Source organism: Octopus bimaculoides, chromosome 4, assembly GCF_046866305.1.
Source record: "Octopus bimaculoides isolate indiv1 chromosome 4, ASM4686630v1, whole genome shotgun sequence".
Lineage (NCBI taxonomy): Eukaryota > Metazoa > Mollusca > Cephalopoda > Octopoda > Octopodidae > Octopus > Octopus bimaculoides.
The window spans coordinates 105,618,864-105,639,761 of NC_142931.1; the positions used below are offsets into that span (position 1 = coordinate 105,618,864).

A 20,898-nucleotide genomic window follows, 5' to 3' on the forward strand; every position below is an offset into this window, starting at 1 on the left:
GTCTGCAACGAAATAATTTTACTCAACACTTTGCAAGTGAATCAGTGGAGGCAAAGATGCGTCTCATTTACTTGACAATTTATGCACCACATTGCAGAAATCACAATGTAAGTATATCTGAAAGGGTAGTCTTACACTGTTGTACCGTTGAATTACAAATAATGCCCATCTGTTATGTTCGGGTTAAAATTTCATCAACATCAAAAATATATGAATTTTCATGGGAGTTATGGCCGTTATACATAGAATATAATTTCCAAATTTCATAAAGATCCGTTCAGTACTTTTGACATAGTTTTGGATAAGAAAACAAATGACTAATGTGTGTGTTTGTGTGCATGTGTTTGTGTGTGATGGGTGTATATATGTATAGATATCTGTATGCATGTATATATATGTATATATGTGTACATATTACATGTACATCTATATATATATATATATATATATATATATATATATATATATACATCTACACATGTGTATACATATACATGTATGCATATAGATCTATATCTATGCATATACGTGTACATGTATATGTATACATATACATCTCTTTCTCTCTCTTTCTCTCTCTCTGAAAGTATCTGTCATTACAGTATCGAAATGTGATTGTTTCAGTTAGTGGAATAACGTGTACATATACATCTATATGTATACATATACATCTCTCTCTCTCTCTTTCTCTCTCTCTCTGAAAGTATCTGTCATTACAGTATCGAAATGTGATTGTTTCAGTTAGAATAGTTTCATTTTTAAAGTGAAAGTATTTGACATGAGTGTTTTTGTTTCACTTTTGACACGTAATACTTAAATAGTGGAGGAGATATTATGTTGCTGTGGGCTCGAACTCTGCAAGAAGTTAAAATTTTTTTTGACTAAAACACAACTGGAACCCTAAGTAAGGCATGTGTAAAATTTGAATGAAATTGGTTGCGTAGTTCTCGAGTTTTAGGGATTCACACAGACAGACAGACACACATTCTCATTTTTATATATATATATATATACATGTAGTGAGTTCAAACAAGAAAAACGACCAAAAAACAACAACGTGAGGACGTGATACAGATATTGTGTTACTGGACACTCAGGAAAGGAAAGAATATATATATATGAATGTGTGCTTATGTTTCTAGAGATCATGTGATGGTTGTAAATGAGCATCAGGTGATGTTGCTTGTTTCTAATTTTCCTTGGAAAGTATATCTCGCTTTTGGTGAAATAATACTTTGCTTGAAAATAGCAACAAGAAGGGGATCCAGCTGTAGAAAAACTGCCTCAGCAACAGATTCTGCTTGCCCTATGATGATGACGATGATGCTAATACATATATCTTTTTCCTTTATTACCACCGCCTTAGCGAAGGTAAAGGTATTGTTTTCAGTTGTGTTTGTTTGTTCGTGGAATCTGAAGAACCGCTGGATGGATTCGGATGAAACTTTCAGGGATGTTTGGCCTTGTGACTGGCATGAACTGATTAGATTTTGGGATCGATCTGGTCCCGGATAAGGATTCTGGATTGTTTGTTATATTTACATTACATGAAGTATTACAATCTTACGTTGACTTTCAAGTCTTTCTCTGATTTTCTCCCTTGAAAGCATGCTTATGGTCTCCACGTAAGTTATGCCGGCACTCCTGTTTCCACAGTTTTATTTTCATTTTTCTATTATTGATTTTACTCACGTCTCTATCTTAGTGGAAGTTAATGAATAAAGAAAACAAACAGCAGCAAAATCGTTCAGAAATTACATAACACTGACATATTCAGTAACAAAAATAAATTTAATTTATCCTTGACAATTTTTAGTTTCACCAATTTTGAATATATCACACTTGTTTAAAACCTCTTGCCTACTTGACAATTGCATTTCTAGTTCTGCCTTGAAGGAAGCTTTACTTCTTGGACTCATGTTTTTGTATGCAACAATGTTGTTAAACATCTGTTAACAGCACCATATGCAGCTCCTTTCCATTTTCTTCCAAGCACGGATACATTTTTCTCTATAGACCTTAATGGTCGTAAAGACACTATATCAATGAATAGACTAAAAAAGGCCTTCATAGGAAAAACTGTCTCTGTTCCCACTGCAGATGACACACACACAGCATTACAAACATGGCCTGCACACCCACCTTCATATTCTATGACTATCATTTGGCTAGATCAGGTACCAGACAAAGATTCTGGATTATTTTTCCCACATTTTTACTTAATTTTTGAGTGTGGTAATGTTTATTTTTAGTAACCTCATTTGTGAGAGCAGTCAAGTTTATTTCAGATATCCTCATTTCAAAAATCATCTCTGACTAATTGTTGAGAGAACGTTGGTGTTGCCTTGGCAAAGGTTTGCACTCTCTAAGTGCTCTTGTTTTCTTTGTGTTCTGGCCAAAGGTGGTCATGCTGGGCCACCACCACTTTCATCACCTTTCCAATGGCAATTCTTATGTGGTTGGTTTTTAATGAATAAGGGAGTTTGATGTTGCTGCCCTTGTTTGAGTTTCTTGCCATAATATAAATTCACCTGGGATCCTGGGCTGTAGATGATCGAGGTGCTTCTTGAAAACATCTACTTGCATTCCATGTAGATCCTTCAGAATTTTCAATGAAATAAACAGGTATGATCCCTTGAAACCCAAGCTGTTGCAGTATCTGGTCCTTACTCTAGATGGGGTGGTTGGGACCTTTGGCACTGTGCAATGATGTCCTGTTCAGGAATTGATATGATTCTCGATGCCAAAGTTTTGTTTCAGTCTTTCCAAGATCTTCCATATGTATATCAATGCATCTTCACACAGAAGAGTAGTCATAATTCTTTCAGCCTCTCCTAGTAGTTCAACTGTCTCATGGAAACAATTTTCTTGGTGTAGTACCATTGAATTGCTTCAGATTCCACTGTTAATTTGATACTGTGGGATGATCATAGTTGAACATTGTAGTCGAGATGGCTGGCATCAAATGTCCTTCATAGGACTAGAATAGTTTTCTGGTTACTTGTTCTAAAAATTCTGAGTCCTGGCCTTTTGCCCACACATTGCTACCATCTTGATGACATGTACATAAACAAAGCATCATTGTTCATATCAATCCCCATATCTCATACTAACTCTGAGATTGCCATTCCTTCTGGACCAAAATATCTTTGTCGCAGTGTGTTGATTCTCTGTAGCAGGTGCTGACTACTTTTTTCTATCTAAAGGGATATTTTACCCAATTTTCTAAAGCTGTTTCCACAGCTATTCCCCTGCATTTGAGATTTTCTTCATTTCTAAAAATAGATATATAAAATATGTGTGTATGTATGTATGAATATATGTGTGTATGTATGTATGAATATATGTATGTATGTATGTATGTGTATAATGAATGTGCATGGCTAAATAGTTAAGGTATTCATCTCACAAAGTAAGGTCATGAACTCAATACTTGGTGGAGCATTGTGTTCTTGAGAAAGACACTTTATCTCATGCTGCTCCAGTCCATAGTTGGCGAAAACCAGTTGTACTTGTAATTCAAAGGGCCAACCTTCTCACATTATATCACATTGAATCTCCCTGAGAACTACTTTAAGGGTATGCAAGTCTGTGGAATGCTCAGCCAGTTGCATGTTAATTTCCTGAGTGGTGCAGTTCTATTGATAGGATCAACTAGAACCCTTGTCGTAACTGATGGAGTACCAGTTTTATATGCGTATGTGTGTGTGTGAGAGAGAGAGAGATACAGAATTCAATTGTCTGTAGTGGGTGCTGGCCACTTTCCTTTGTCTAAAAAGGTATATTTTCTAATTTTCTCATGCTGTTTTTACAGCTATTCTCCTGCATTCGAAATTTTCTTCATTTTGAAAAGTTTTGCAGGTATATATGTTTCTACCTGCTTTTTGAAGCCTGCATTACACCATAATATATGGTTGTTGTTTTTTATTTTGTTTTTCAAATTTTTATTTCCTTTTCAGTGCATGCTCTCTTAATTACTCTTAATACACCTATTTTTTCTGAAAATCTTTACTCTCTGTATCTAATGTGGCTTGTGGATAAAACATATCTTGACCTACTTGGTGCTTGTGGATAAAACATATCTTGACCTACTTGGTGCTTGTGGATAAAACATCTTGACCTATTTGGTGCTTGTCTGACTACTAAGTCTAGTATTGTGCTTTTCCATTTAAAACTTTAAGGGTTACTTTAGGTTTAAATGATAACAGATTGTATTGCCATATCATATTTTACAACTCCTCCTGCTACCTTCTGCTCTAAACCCCCACCCCCATCTAAATTATACTTAGAATAAGACTATCAAACACCAAATTCATCAGTTCACTTCCAAAATCCAGTGGTAACACCTTGAATAAAACTGCATGTTTATGTATGCCTTGGATTAACTAATGATACATTTGAACCCACAGGGTGCAACTGGTTGCCACATCTTAGGATATTTATGCAGTAGAAACACATGTTGGGTAGAGATTTAAAGTAAATGCATTGTATGTAATACTGTAATAAATAAGCTTTCGAGGATGTCTGATTCTCCATTCTTATTTTTAATGTTTTGAATATACGAATTGTGTGTGTGTGTGTGTGTGTTTATATATGTATATGTAAGTGTGTATAGATATATTTGTATATGTATCACCATCATTGTCATTTAACATCTATTTTCCATGCTTGCATGAGCTGGACAGTTTGACTGAAAACTGGTAAGCTGGGGAGCTGCACCAGGTTCCAATCTGATTAGGCATAGTTTCTACAGCTGGATGCCCCTCATCATGCCAACCACTCCAAGAGTATAGTGGGTGCTTTTTATGTGCCACCGGCATGGGTACCAGTTATGAAATACTGGCATCAGCCACAACTATGATCTCACTTGGCTTGACAAGTATTGTCAAGTACAGTATATTGCCAAAGGTCTCGGTCATTTGTCACTGCCTCTGAGCCCAAAGTTTGAAGGGTGCTTTTTATGTACCACCATCATGGGTGCCAGTTATGCAACACTGGCATTGGCCACAACTACAATTTCACTTGACTTGACAGATCTTATCAAGCACAGCATATCACCCAACATTCAAAGGGTGCTTATTACGTGCCACCAGCATGAGTACCAGTTACGCGACTCTGGCATCAGCTATGACTTCAATTTCACTTGGTTTGATGGGTCTTCTCAAGCATGACATATCACCAAAGATCTTGGTCACTTGTTATTACGTCTGTGAGGCACAACATTTGAAGATCATGATTCACCACCTTGTCCCATGTCTCCCTGGGTCTACCTCTTCCACAGGTTCCCTCTACAGTTAAAGATCAGCACTTCTTCACACAGCTGTCCTCATCCATATGTCATCCTATGACCATACCTGCGCAGTCATCTCTCTTGTGCATTACGTCTGATGCCTCTTATGCCCAACTTTTCTCCCAAGACACTTGCACTCTGTTGTACATGCACATTGACATTGCACATCCATCAAAACATACTAGCTTCATTTATTTCAAGCCTTCACATGTCTTCAGTGGTCACAGCCCATGTTTAACTGCTGTGCAGCATGCAGTGTGTGTATGGTACCCGTGACATTGAAGTATCTCTACTTTCTACATGTATTACATATTCATTATGGGTGATGTTTTATTTATGAAGATATATTCTCATATTTGTCTAAATGAAAGGCCCTTTGGATGTTTGGATAAAATATGAATATCAATTCGAGCCAACATGCCCCCCATCTTAGTCTTTGGCATGCTGATAGAGCACAAACAACTATTTCCCATCATTGTACTCTCGTCAGTGTTTGTTTAACCTCTCTACTAAGGTCCTAGAAGTGCCTCCAATGTATGCTGTGTTCCTGTCCTTACAAACCCCTTCTATGCACTTTATACTATAGGCTGCATTCTTTGTCCTACAGTTAATACTGGGGTTAAAGGTACATATCACACAGTTCCTACCAGTGCTTGTGCTATTGTTAAAGAGGTACGTCCTACATAATTGTAATCTGATGAACCTCCCTGGTTTCTCAACATTCTAAATGTTGAGTTTGTTGTCACTCAGAGCCTTCCTTAACCTACAGGCTAACTCTCAATGAAGTGTGACTTCTACAAACATCACTCCTTGATATTCATCAGCCTTGTACCATGTGTTTGCTTTGTCACAAATCCTCTGTGTACTGTTCAAGTGTTTACCTCAGTATCTATGGTGGATTCCACTGGCATTATTACTTATGGTATTATCAAATTTTTTTCTGCCCCCACCATGTATACTTGAATCCTGTCTCTCTGGTTACAACCCACAAACACACAAACAGGCAGTCACATAGGTATACACACACATGCATGCACACACATGCATTAACCTTTCGGTTATCCTCACCCTTACATCCTCTCCTAAACCACACACACCTACAAGCAACTATGTCTCAGACTTGCATGTGTATGTATTTATGTATATGTATATAAGTATATATAATACTTCTGTAAAAGCAAATCAATCAACAGACATTTGAAATGCCTTTTCTTTTCTCCACATCCTTCTCTGTTATTTCTCTCTCACTCTTTCTGTTTCTACATATTGGGTTATCCCATAAATAATGCGGTTTTTTATACTTCTTTTATTTTTCAAAATTAAGATAAATGAAATTCTTTTTTTAATCTAAAATATATTCTCCTTTATTTTCTACAATGCTCTTCCATCTATCTGGTAGACTTGCAAGGCCCCTCTTCCAAAATTCACTTGTCTGTGATGAAAAATACTCCTCCAGTACTGTTCTGACCTTGTCTGCAGAATTCATATTTTTTCCTTCCAAATGATTTTGAAGACTGCAGAATAAATGATAATCGGATGGGGCAATGTCTAGTGAATATAGTGGATGGAACATCATTTCCCTTTCAAACTGCTCCAGCCTTTGGAATGTCATCCTCGCTGTATGTGGCCCGCCATTATCCTGATGGAAGAACACCTTTCGTCTTGAAACCAATGATGGTCGTTTTTCTTCTAGCACTGACTTAAGTTACTCAAGCTGCTCGCAGTATATCTCCTTTGTTATCGTTTGGTTTGGGTTTAAAAGTTAAGTGGACTAAACCTTTCATATCCCACCAAACAGTTAACAACGCTTTACATAGGTGAAGACCTTCTTTAGCCTGGGGTGCCAGTGTTTCTCCTTTCCCTACCCACTGTCTTTGGCGCTTGGCATTTTTGTAGAGAACCCATTTCTCGCCACCAGTCACTATTCGGTCCAAAAAAAAATGTTCATTTGTGAGATGTGACAGCAAAGAAGAGCAAACATCCATTCTCTGCACACAATTTGACACAGGCAGTTTGTGAGGAACCCATTGACCCAATTTGCTGACTTTTTCGATGGCACACACATGTCAGTGAATAGTTGAATGACCAAATCCAAGCTTCACTGCTAGTTCCTCAACAGTTATGATGAAATATTGTTCCACTAGGGTATGCAGGACGTTCTTGTCAAGCTCTACAGTTCTTTCAGGATGAGGTTCGTCTTCTAGGCTGTAGTTTCTGGCTTGGAACTTTTGGAACCACTATTGACACTGGCTTATATTTATTGTCTGATCCCCATATACTGCATTAATATTCCTTGCACTTTCTGTTGCATTGTTGCCTTTATTGAACTCATAAAGCAAAATATGCTGAATATGCTCTTTTGTCACTTTCATTGTAGCTTTGAAAAAATAACTGTTAAAATCGAACTGCACTCTTCAAAACTTGCACTAAGAATAAAGACAACGTAAAATTACCACCTGCTTTTATAGCAAGTTGATGCAGATAGTTTCTCTCATCCCTCTCCAACTTTTAGTTCATGCAATTGAAAAATCCGCATTATTTATGAGATGACCCAATATATATATGTGTGTATATATAGGTATATGTATGAGTGTATATGCATATGATATATACATATCCTTCCAACTCTACTAGGCTTGTTCTGTACTTTGAGTATCTTTCTCTCTCCTCTGTGTGTGTGTGTGTGTGTGTGTGTGTGTGTGTGTGTGTGTGTGTGTGTGTGTGTGTGTGCACATGTAGATATATATCTATCCTTCCATCTCTAATCTCATAGGATTGCTTTGTCCTTCAAGTGTCTCTCTCATTACCTCTCCCTCCCTCTTCTCTCTCTCTCTCTCAACCTACTTGCACTCCCCCTTCACACACTACTCCCAATCTTCTCTCCTTTCTATCCCTTCATATTCACTAAATCTCCATTGAATGTAACTGGAAAATGCTTATACCTGGTATGTAGGCATTTTCCAGATGGAGGCGAGGGGCACAGGTATTATAGTATATACTATAGAGGCACCTTGAAGGTTACCTACTCTTATTGCAAAAACTTGCTTTGTTAGCTCATCAGCAGAATGTGAAAAGACTCAGAAGCAAATGAAAATTAACAAGAGCCTCTGCATAACTGCAATGACCCCCAACAACCTAATACCCATTTAATGGCATTTTCTTGGACAAAGGAATAGTGTGTGTATAGGGCTAAAATCCATATTCCCTTTATACAGAACTTATACCAAGGTAACAAAAAACCTGTTTCATGTTGAGATTTTACCCACAAAAGAATTCATGGACCTTGAATCTGTCTCACTTTTGAATTCCTTTCAAGGCCTCTGGTCAATTTTGGAAAGAGCATGCCCAACCAGATATGGCTTTTACTGTCATTCCATCTAATGTATGCTGTGTTTGAGTGGCATTAAACTGAAAATCTGTTATTATTTAACTGTTGCAAGCATTCTTTGAAGTTTTTGATTATATGCACTGCTATTCACATTTCTCATCTATTGTTGTTATTGTTATTTGGAACATGTTGAAACTCTCTTACACTTTTTCCAAACTCTTAATTTTTTTTTTTTTTTTTTTGTCATATTAGATCTTTATACAATTCAATAACTTTTGCATAACTTTTCTATTGCTCTCAGTTTATGTTTTACATAGGCCTATTACAAAAAGTATTATATAAGATCATTTCTTCTGTTTTGAATTCTTTTTCCATGCATTTTCTTATGCACTTCCTCACCATCTTAAATCATGTTTATTTGTTGACTTTGACTAGTTTTTGTGTCTGTGCATTTGTTTTCTTTTTATTAAACTCAACCAAAAATATGCTTTTCACTCACTACACCAGATTTCCCCACCAACCTCCTTCTCTGCACTTCTATTCACACATTCCTCTCACCATTCGTATGGTGTAGCTCTCTACTCTGTACACTCCTTCCTTACGTATATATATTTCTCTATCTGTTTCTTTAACCAAGGTCATGTATGTAGTATGTTTGTGTTGCATTTTATGCAGAACAGTGGAAACTTTATGTACACACATAATTTTAGGTTTCAGTCAGTCTCCCCTCCCTCGCTTTTCTTCTTTCTTCTTTTCCCTACAAAATTCTCTTTTACCCTCTCTTTCTCTGTCTCAATACCCTCCCTTTTGACAAATTTAATTATTTGCTCTTGTTTTCATCTTATTGTGACTTCACCTTATTTCATTCATTTGTTCATTAGTTTTATTTTTGCACTTGTTTTTCCATGCTAGCATTTACCCTTCCCTGTTTTATCAGTTACGGATATCTTAATCCACCTATCTTTAAAGCCACAAAGCCAGCAGATGACCTATTGACAGGGGAAATGACAGATGTACTGCCTGCAGCTGAGCAATTTGGGGGAAAGTGCTACTGTGAACAAACACACTGGCGCACATGTAGTTATATGTACAAATGGCTTCTTTCAGTTTGCATCTACCAAATCCACACACAAAACTTTGATTGACCCAAGGCTATTGTAGAAGACACTTGCCCAAGATGCTGTGCATTGTAACTGAACCCTAAACCACATGGTTGAGAAGTGCACTTCTGCACTACATAGACATAACTGTATTCCTCTGTTAAAACTACACGCATAATGGTCTTCTTTCAGTTTCGGTGTACCAAATCCTCTCAATGCTTTGTTTGGCCTAAAATCCTAGTAAAGGACACTTGCCCAAAATGCCTTACAGTGGGACTGAACCTGAAACCATATGGTTGCAAAGCAAATTTCTTCAACATATAATCTTGCCTCTGTTGGTCCAGTAGCCTGTTACTCTGGGATTTGCACAACACGCAGTACCTTCTACAGCCAAGTCAGACTGGATGGAAAGATACATCACACCATAACAATAGCAAAAACAGTGTGGAAAGAAAAATATGCATACAGATAGTAATTCAACAGCACCCCATCTTTACAGCAGTAAAAATAAATCATAAAAGTGGTGAAATTAATAAAAATAACAGCAGCAGTTGTAGTAGTAGTAGTAGTAGTAGTAGTAGTAGTAGTAGTAGTAGTAGTAGTAGTAGTGAAACTCTTGAAACTAGAAAGCTATGATACAAATAGAAAAACATTACCCAGAAAGTGTATTCAAAGTACTGAGAGATTTCAAGATAGGATGTCATTTCATTGGCTAGAGAAAAGAGTGTTAAATTAAGAGGCTGGGTGTTTGAGACAAGCTGTTCAGGATCAAGCAATCTAGTGAAGTTTAGTGATGGTGTTGGTGCTTCATGAAGTCATAACTCCCTGCTAGGGAACTTGGCCTTAATGCTTGTAATAGAGCAAACTTCACTAAAGAGCAAGACAGTGATATTAAATTAGGTGGCATGATGTACTTCTCTGAAACAACTGCATTTTGAGAGTAATGTAGTGAAAAGTGGCCTGAAAGGAAAATAGACTGCATTAACAGAAGTGAACTGACAGTATCTTTTGAAAGTGTCATGTTGTTTGGTTGATTGTTTAACAATGGGGCATTGTTTTTTTGCAGGGTGGGGTATGTCGAACTATATTGTCTAATGTATTTTCTACCTTCCTTAAGACAGCAGAATTTCTTATTAAGGAGATTTGGCTGCTATTTGTAGCTGGTCAAGCAATACTCTAGAGATTACCTCAATTTATAGGTGTAATGTAGATTTGAATGCATTGAGATAGTAACTTGTTATCAGAGACATTGTTTTGTACATGTATCAAAATCTAGTAGCTATGTGAGGGGAAAAATGGTGGTAAGTGTAGAGATTTATAGTTAAAGTCTGCAAATTAGGTAGATTTGACATTAGGAAAAATTAATCTCCTTATATATGTAGGAATAAGATATACTTTTGAGTAAAACTCTTCAATATGTACTAGCATGGCATGCATTAAAGATATCTAAGAAAAATTCTAGTTGAAAATTTTAACTACAGATCAGTTTCCGTCATACTTGGCATTCTGCTTCATTTCACTTACATATACTGTTCACAGTGGCAAGGCAAATGTTCATGTTGAATTCGTTTTGTTATGTAGCCAAATAATAGATGCTTTGTCAAAGGATAGTTCTAAAGAGAAAGAAAATATTTTAAAAAGCCATGGATACTGATGGCAATTTTGAATTAAGTTCTTGAAATAACCAAAGTTCTTTCATACTACCAGGATATATAGACATAATGATCTCATGAGTGAGTTCTTATCAGAAATCTAACTTAATTGATTAAAAAGATCATATTACATTATTATATTGTATTAACCTGCTCACATTTGTAAATGCCATTTCATTAAAGATAGTGTCAGTATACTTAGATTAAATTTGTTATTGACTAAATACAGTTAAAAGACTTGCACTCAAGGTTACAAATACTATGACAAGTAACAAAGTAGATTAAACTGATTTGTAATTTAAATCTCTGATGTTTCTACTTAGAGAGAAATATCTATTACATTATAATGTGTCATCTTCAAGAATGTATATTTCATAATTTAAATATTCATTATACATGATTCATCATCATTGTTTAACATCCGCCTTCCATACTGGCATGGTACACAATTCCAGACATTAATGCCATCATGAAAAATGTACTTGAAAAATAATTTTCCAACATTTCTACTTAACATTCAAATGTCCATCATCCAGTTATATCTTGTTCCATTTTTTTCAATAAGTTTAATTGTTGCTTTGATTACTATCAGAAAAAGTTTTTAGACAGGTTGATGGAATGTGTGTAATCTATGATAGAAAACAGGATCCTGATACACACTTCAAAGTAATTTTTACTCTAACATCATCGACATCTAGAAATAGTTGGAAAACTATACTTTTCATATATTATACTGACTTGTTTTCATGAGTATTTTATAAATAGTTATGTATTCTGTACAGGAAAAAATAATGAACCTGTCTGCAGTTTTAAAATTTTCACTCAAACATTAAATTTTCTTTCAGATTTTAGAGGGGTAATAACCTCTTGGCAGGAGTCAAAATGGCTTTTCTTCATAAAGGCATATCTCGACTTCAAGCCGAAAAGCGTCTATTACAAAACAAAGAGGATGGAAGTTTTCTTATACGAGAAAGTGAGACTGTACCAGGAGCCTATGTGCTTTGTCTTCTGTAAGCATTTCATTTACATTACATTATTTTCTCATCCTTGATCCCTACTGATTGAAATGATTTTCTTGTCATCTATCTATACTATATATAAAACAGAGATGTGTGTGTAATCGCTTTTCACGTGAAATCGACTTAACCAAATGCTTCCATACTTGTAATGCATGAATAATTTGACCTCGGATAAATCTTAGGCTCTTCATTTGATTTTTTTAATTAAAAATAAATAATATTGCTTTATATTTAAGATTCACTTCTTTAAAAAGGTTCCTCAATGTCAACTTCCGGTATTGACGTAACAACCGCAAAAAGCTTCACTCTATTTTGTGTGTGAGTGTGTATGAGAGAGAGAGAGAGGGAGAGTAAATACTACATACACACCGCTCTCTTACTCTGTCTCACACACATACACACGCACACACACACCCCTTGACTCACTCACACTCTGTCTCTTACAAACACACACATACATAAATGTATACAAACATATTTACAAAGACACGTGTGTATGCGCGCGCGTGCGTGTTTGTAAGACACAGAGTGTGAGTGAGTCAAGGGCTGTGTTGTCATATGCATACATCCAAAAGTGTATGTATATTTATGCATGTACGTATACATGACAACAAACCTCTCTCTCTCACTCACAATCTGTCTCTTACAAACACACACATACATAAATGTATACAAACATATTTACAAAGACACACGTGTGCGTGCGTGGGGGGTTCCACAATCGCCATTTATTTCAATTACTCTTGTGAGGATATTCACGTAAATCATTTTTTTCATTTAATCCCCATTTTAATTTTCGTAAAAGTTTCCAAGTACCAATGAGGCTTTTTGGCACATTTTCAATTTTCCCCATTCATGAGAGGCGCCCAGCCATCATTCATCTGAGAGTCCATCTACAGAATGTCCTCCCAAATTTCTATACAGCATATTTTGCCTTTTTTTCTTCAAGTATATAAGCAACAATTTCATTCCCGAGCAACGCCGGGTGCCTCTGCTAGTATTTCATAAAAAAATATAATAAACTGTGTACATAATTCAATGTTTCAAAACAATATGCGCCTCTTTTCAAATGTGTTCTTTTACTTTTTATTTATTGTAAGGAAAGGCTAAATCCAAAAGCATGAACCCCACAATTATATCAAACCTTTGATAAGGTTCACTTTGAAATTAAACAATTCAAATTATAAGAAAAGTAAAATGATAAGATGGGTAAAGAAATTTGTGTTAAAATTTGAAATATGAATTACATTAGGTAACTTTATCAATAGCATTGGTTAATCACGTTGATTGCATTTATATTATTTGAAAGTTTTAGGCAAAAATTGCAGTGACTTTCAAAATATTTACTTTTGAACTTGTGACTTATACGTCAAAAATTTAATCACAGGATCACTATGCCTAGTAACTTCAATTTCAAACAAATGAAATCTAAGAAACTTACTAATTACAGAATATTTTCAAAAAAAATAAGGCTTCTATTAGTTGCTGTTATTGTTGTTGTGACTGGCTATGGATTGTTACACTTAGGTGAACTCCATAATATGTGACTGTTTTGTCCGGAGTATTAGGATCTCACTTTTAACTCTGCAAATCTGATTATTTATTTTCCAGATAGAAAATAAAGAATTCAGATGGATTACTTGAAGGGATCCACATTGGCATTTTTTAGTTATTAATTGTTTGCTGGGTATTCACAATGTCAGTGAGATTATTTACCCAAAGTTAGAAAGAAATAGAGTTACATTGTTACTGCTTCTATCAAGAATAATTTCTTATGAAGAAAAAATTTCTTCATTTTACGGATATCCACCTATCTTTAAAGCCACAAAGCCAGCAGATGACCTTGTACTGTATCAAATAGCAAAACTTACAAGCCATTCAAATAGTCAATCGTTTTCACACCTTATTTGTTCAAATTGTTAGTGCATGTCATTGACACCAATCTAATTTTAAAATAATTTTTTATGAAATGTTTTCAGTGAAACACTTTCATTCTTGAGTTTTCTCTTCTTTTGTGAGACCTACCCAAATCCTTTGTTGAGGATTTCTCTCTCTAATATAAGTAACTGTATGCAGCTCTGCTATTACTTCCAATTACTATACTTTAATTTGAACATTTTGCAGTGCTACTTAAAGTAACAGAAAGTAATTTTGACTTTTAGTAAGTCATCTGAGCAGATTGTAGATTTCATTTCATATTCTTATTAGAAATGTGACAAGGCAGTGTCTGTAAATCAGTGCTTAAAAAGCACTAATTTTTGTGTTTCCTTATGTTTAAATTTTTCATTAATAAGCACCTTTTGTAGATATTTATTAATAAAAATACACACACACGTGACAGGCTTTAGCATAGTTTCTGCTATGAGATTCCATCCATGAGCTATTGGTAAACTGGAGGCTATGATAGAAGACACATACCCAAAGTTCTGCAAAGAGGGCTGATGGAATTTGAAACCATGTGGCTGCAGAGCAACCTTCTTAACTATAGGGCTATGTCTACACTCATAATTAGTATTAAGTATTCTTGAGCATTTAGAACTCTAGAATACTCAGTGCTTATTAGTCTTCTAAGAAATCTCACTGCACACTTTGTAGACTCATTGCTTATACTGAGTGCAATGAGCTAATCTTTGTGATACTCAGCTTGTAAGAAATAACACCCTCAAACTATAGCTTACTGTCTTAGGAAAAAGAACAATCATAATGAATAATATATAGGATAGGATTCTCATAGTTGGTGTACCTTGGATTTGCTCAATCAGGGTTCCTTAGGAATAAACAAAAACAACAGTATAGAGTTCTTATCACTGTATTTCTTATATATTAAGTAAGTCATTTCCCAAATGGTATTGACTTTTTGTACTTTCTGTTAACTAGTACTTTGATTTTTTTTCATAACTTTGACATAATGAACTTGGCTTTTCTTCTCAGTTTAGTACATTTTCTTTAGTTGTAGTGATATATAAAGGTTTCCAAAAATAGCACTGAACTCCTGTTACAGTATATCAAGTATTACAGAGAAAAATGACAGGTGCAAAGCTTTGCAGTATGCTTACCTGTTCATTAAATTTATTATTGAACCCATTGCTGGTCTCATGAGTCATTCATCTGCATTTAACCTTTTTATTACTTTATCATAGATTATCATTTGTGCACTTATCAAAAAAGTGAAATGGCATTGCATACTTGATTTCACCTCCATTGCCAGAGGGTAAGTGCCAGTCCAATACTGGGGTCAATGTAATTGACTTTCCCTCCCCTTAAAAACTGTTGGCCCTGTGTCAGAACTTTAAACCATTATCTTACTATTGGTTAACTACATCTTCAGGTATTCTGTACAGTTTTAAACTATAAAAATAACGAGAATAATTATTATTTGCTCTTTCACAATACTTCAAAAAACCTAAATATGTTCCATCTATCTCTGTTACATGCAATTTCATTATTTAAGAGAATGAATAGTTTTATCCCTCTGTTATCTTACTTACTTCAGCCTGTGTAGCTCCCTAAGGGAGTAGGCTTTATTTTATTCATACTCTGTATCCTTGTGATAGAGTCATGTATCTTTCTAAAATGAGATGCATCTCTATCATTCTTCAATAACACCATGAAATATTCAGACATTCTTATTTCATTATTTGCAACAAATCAGTTCTCTTATTCTCTCAAAGTGAACAGATGTTGGTAATCAATGGGTGTCACTGTGGCTGTGTCATTAAGACATTCATTTCATAACTGTGATTTCAGGCTTGATTCTATTGCAAAACTTCTTGTGCAAGGGTCTTCTGCCATAGCCTTAGGTTGACTGAAGTTTTACAGGGGAAGTTTTAGCAGATGGAAACTGTGTGGAAATTTATTGGATGGGCTATGTCTGTTCTTGGAAGGTAGAGTTAATCCATTGACTAGTTTAACACTACCACCTGGTTCGTAGGTGCCTTTACCAGAGCTTGTTGTGTTGCAAGTATTAGGTCAGGTCTCAGAGCAGAGAATAACTTCATCCCTTCCATCTCAGAGAACTCCAAATGAGTCATGCACATTGCTCTTTCTCCCCTCACTTCATCTGTTCAGTGAACATCCCATTTTTCCCTGCTAGCATAGGTTGATTAGGATGTATTTAGGACAGAATTTTACAGCTAGATGCACTTCCTCTTGCCAAGCCATACCTGTTTTACAGGTAAAGAGTTTCTTATTCCATGGATTTTCAAAAACACAACAGTTGGTCATAATATCAACAAAGGATGTAAACATATCACTGTCTCACCAAGTAAACTTGTGGAATGTTATCATTCATGCACATGCCACAAAGTCACATACATACAAATACACATATACAGCAGGCTTCCTTTAGTTTCCCCTCTATCAATTTCATTTACAAGGCATTGGTTAGCTTGAGACTCATAGAAGACACTTGCCATGCAGTGGGACTGAATCTGTAACCACATGGTTGTAAATTTCTTAACCACACAGGCCTCACTTTTTAGTTAGAACTGATACCAAGTGTTTAGCCTAGCTTCTACATATTGTTACCAGTTGTTCACTTTTTTTCTAACCTTCCAAGGTCATCTTTTCTGCTTAAGAACTCTGCAAAATTTATCCTAGCTTGCTGTTCAATTACACCTAAGAAGATTTAATTTTGATTCTATGAAAATAACCTGGAATTTCTTCCCAGTATGGCAATACAATCATACAATTCACTCAACTTTCTGGGACTTCAGTGTTGAATACTCATGTCCATAAGTTTTCTTTTGGATTTAAATCCATTAGTTATTCTGGCCATTATGGCACTCAGATTTTCTGGCTTTTGACAAATTCCTAGACTATTCCTGTGATGTGTTTTGGATTGTTGTTACTTCTAGCAAATAGAAACCTAGTCTTCACCAAGATCTCTTCTTTTTCTGGTATATGTTGGTGTAACCATGACATTGGCACCATCATGCTTAACTGTCACATTCATGTACTCTGTGTGACATCAGATGTACATTCAGCTGTCAAAATCAAAGATGTTAAATTTTGCCTCGTTTAGCCAATATGATTGACATCCATTTTTTATGCTCCCAAGCAACTGACAGCAAACATTTCAGTTTTTCTTTTTTTAAATTAGGTTGTTTTTTTTTTCTTTATACTCAACACTTCTCACAAACCAGAAATTACTTTAGTCAGTTTTAGCTGGAAGTAACATAATGTCAATGGTGTCACTTCCTGTTCTTCAGTTTCAAATGATAAATGCATTTTTCCATCCTTTCAGTTATTTTTCCTTGCTACTTTGAATGAGGATGGTCAGAAGAGCCAGCCTTTAAACTAAGTGATGCCTTTCAGTATACTGGACAAACTAATGTAATTGATATCACTAACCTAAACATTTTTACATTGTTGAAAACTAAGATACAAGTTCAGAATATAACCAATTTGCAGTTTTTAGAAGCATATTCATCTATAAAATATGTTTAAATAGGAGATGTAAGTGAAACTGTTAAAGTACATTGTATACTTTTATTTTGATTGTAGTTGTCAAGGACGTGTTCACAAATATCGAATCCTCCCTGATTTGGATGGCAAACTTTCTGTTCAAGTAAGATTCATACTTGCTTTACATTGATTTCTAATTTTTTAAAAATTTATTAAAATATTAATTACTTGCCAAAAAGTATTAACAAACCTTTACAGACTTATATTGCTTGTTATATCGTACTTAAACTATACATTATATACACTGTGTGTGTATAACATATATGTTAAGTTGAATTGTCTCAGTCAGCTGACTGCATTGATCATTAGAGTATATGAAACATACTATTATGGTTTCAAAATTAATTTATATCTTGTAACCTTGTACATTATTTTCTTGAAAGTATTCATGCAAATGCAACTAAAAATAAACCGTATTTTTGTGGTAATCTATCACTATGAAGTGATGCAGTAAGTTTTTAGAAACAAAGCATTGTTCAGTTCTTATGATCTATTATTATGAAGTGCTTGCCCCCAATGAGAGGCTAAAACATTCTCTATGCTGTTATTGTTGTTATTATTATTATCTTTATTATTGTCATCATCATCATTATTATTATTATCTTGATTGTCCCTAGAGACCCTCCTGTAAGAAGAGGACTACATCACTATTATGTTGTTTTTTTTTACCTTTGTATACTATGCAAACTTCCTTTCATGTTTATGGTATACCATGTATACTTCTTTTTTTTATTTTATCATTTCATTATATGTAGACCCCCACACTTTATGTCTGTTTTTGTATTGTGCCCGGACTTCATCCTTTGCCCTGGTGGCAAATAAAAGAAATCATCATCATTATTATTAAGGTGGCAAGCTGACAGAATCATTAGCACGCTAGGCAAAATATTTAGCAGCATTTTGTTTATCTGTACGTTCTGAGTTCAGATTCCACCTAGGTCAACACTGCCTTTCATCTTTTCAGGGTCAATAAAATAAGAACCAGTTGAGCACTGGGGTTAATATAATTGACTTGTCCCCCTCTCTGAAATTGCTGGCCTGAAATTTGAAACCATTATTATTGTCATCATCATCATCATTAAAGCAGCCAGCTAGCAGAATTGTTACCAGTACTGGGTAAAGTGCTTAGCAGCATTTTATCTGTCTTTACATTATGAGTTCAAATTCCACTGCGGTCAGCTTTGCCTTTCATCCTTTCAGGGCCAGAACAATAAGTACTAGTTGAACACTGGGGTCAATGTAATTGACTTACCCCTCCCTCAAAATTTCTGGCCTTGTGCCAAAATTTGAAACCACCATTATTGTTACTTGCAGAACTCGTGAATATTTCACGGAATTAATAGTAAAGCTATTGGGTTATTCCTGAAAACTTTTATCCAAAATGCCTGAAAGCTTAGCCTGTGTTGTATCTGTATCAAAAGATAGTTGCTCATCTGCTATTCATTGAAAGTTGAAGGAAATTGGAAAATGATCATTACTTAATGCACTTTATATATATACGTTATATACTTTATGCACAATTTTAAAGACTCAATACACAGCGTTCATAAAGTAAATATACACTCTTATTTTTCCATTTTTTCCCCATAAACAGAAAAAATTACCTAGAAAACAAAACATTTATAGTTAAAAAATATTATTTGATATGTAAAATATAGGAGTCACAATTTCACAGGGGTAAAAATTTAGTACAACATGGCATACTCTGAAAACCATATCATTGGCAACTTATAAGCCAAGGTGATGGGTCAGAGCCGATACAAATTTCAATTTATGTACACCTTCCAATCCAATACTTCTTTGTGTAAGTTCTCCCTCTTCTTTTCTCTTGTCTGTCAGTGTTCATAACTTTCACTCTCACATCAGATAATTTGCGAGCCCTTGAGAATGCAACATATAGCTGATCATGGCCAAATACAGGTTCAGGCAAAAACAGCCTCACTTTATCAAATGTCTGCCCTGTGATTTATTGATAGTAATTGTGGGCTGGTTTCTTTCTAAAGTGAATAGCAGGTTTGGGATATGCATGTTAAGTGATAAGTGATATTAAAAAATGTTCCTAACTCTCCTCTATATAAGTACCTTCAACTAACTTTTTTAACCACGTAATAAATATTACGTTCCATCTTCCACATGTCAGTGACACTACTCTCCCTCTCTTTCTTTCTTTCTTTCTCTTTCTACCTCACTCTTCACCTTATCCTCTTTTACTCTCTCCTTTTTCTTTCTCTTGTTCTCTCTTTCCCTTCAACTAATCACATGAAAGCACTACAATTACATTCCCTCTACTTCACATCATGGATGTTTCTCTTACCCTCTTTTCTTTCTCTCTCTTTTCTTCTCTAATCACGTGAAAGTGTTACTGATGGGCTAAGTAACGTAATGACAAGCAGAATTATTATAAGATTATTATTATTGTCATCATCATCATCATCATCATTATTATTGTTATTAAGGTGGCAAGCTGGCAGAATCGTTAGCGTGCTGGGCCAATTGCTTAACAGCATTTCATCCATCTTTATGCTCTGAGTTAAAATTCTGCTGAAGTCAACTTTGCCTTTCATCTTTTCGGGGTTGATAAATTAAGTACCAGTGTAACACTCCCCCAAAATTTCAGACATTGTGCTTACAGTAGAAAGGATTATTATTATTATCGTCATCATCATCTTGATTATCTCTAGAGGTCCTTGTGTATCGGGAAGACTACGTCACTATCATCCTTTTTTTATGAAAGTGGCCAGTTAGCAGAATCATTAGTACACTATACAAAATGCTTAGCAGCATTTTGTTTGTCTTTACATTCTGAGTTCAAATTCCACCAAGATCAACATTGCTTTCATCCTTTCAGGGTCAATAAAATAAGCATCAGTTGAAAACCTGGGTTAATGTAATCGATTTAATCCCTCCCCTAAAATTGCTGGCCTTGCACCAAAACTTGAAACCTCCTTTATTGTTATTATTATTATCATTGTCATCATCATCATTATTCTTATTAAGGCATCCAGCTGGCAGAATCATTAGCATGCTGACAAAAATGCTTAGC

General features: G+C 35.2%; 1 protein-coding gene across 3 annotated transcripts in view; it reads left to right on the forward strand.

Moving 5' to 3' along the window:
* The window catches only part of LOC106880499 (phosphatidylinositol 3,4,5-trisphosphate 5-phosphatase 2A), a 96,761-nt gene that overhangs the window by 26,967 nt on the left and 48,896 nt on the right, over window positions 1-20,898 (forward strand). For 2 of the 3 annotated variants that reach the window (XM_014930474.3, XM_014930475.3), the window contains exons 2-3: window positions 12,216-12,380; window positions 17,895-17,958. In XM_014930474.3, the coding sequence (XP_014785960.1) occupies window positions 12,253-12,380; window positions 17,895-17,958 (192 nt within the window). In that variant the 5' untranslated portion in view covers window positions 12,216-12,252. Of the gene's footprint in view, window positions 1-12,215; window positions 12,381-17,650; window positions 17,724-17,894; window positions 17,959-20,898 lie in introns of those variants that run through there. The other variant, XM_052967330.2, reaches the window with a different exon arrangement.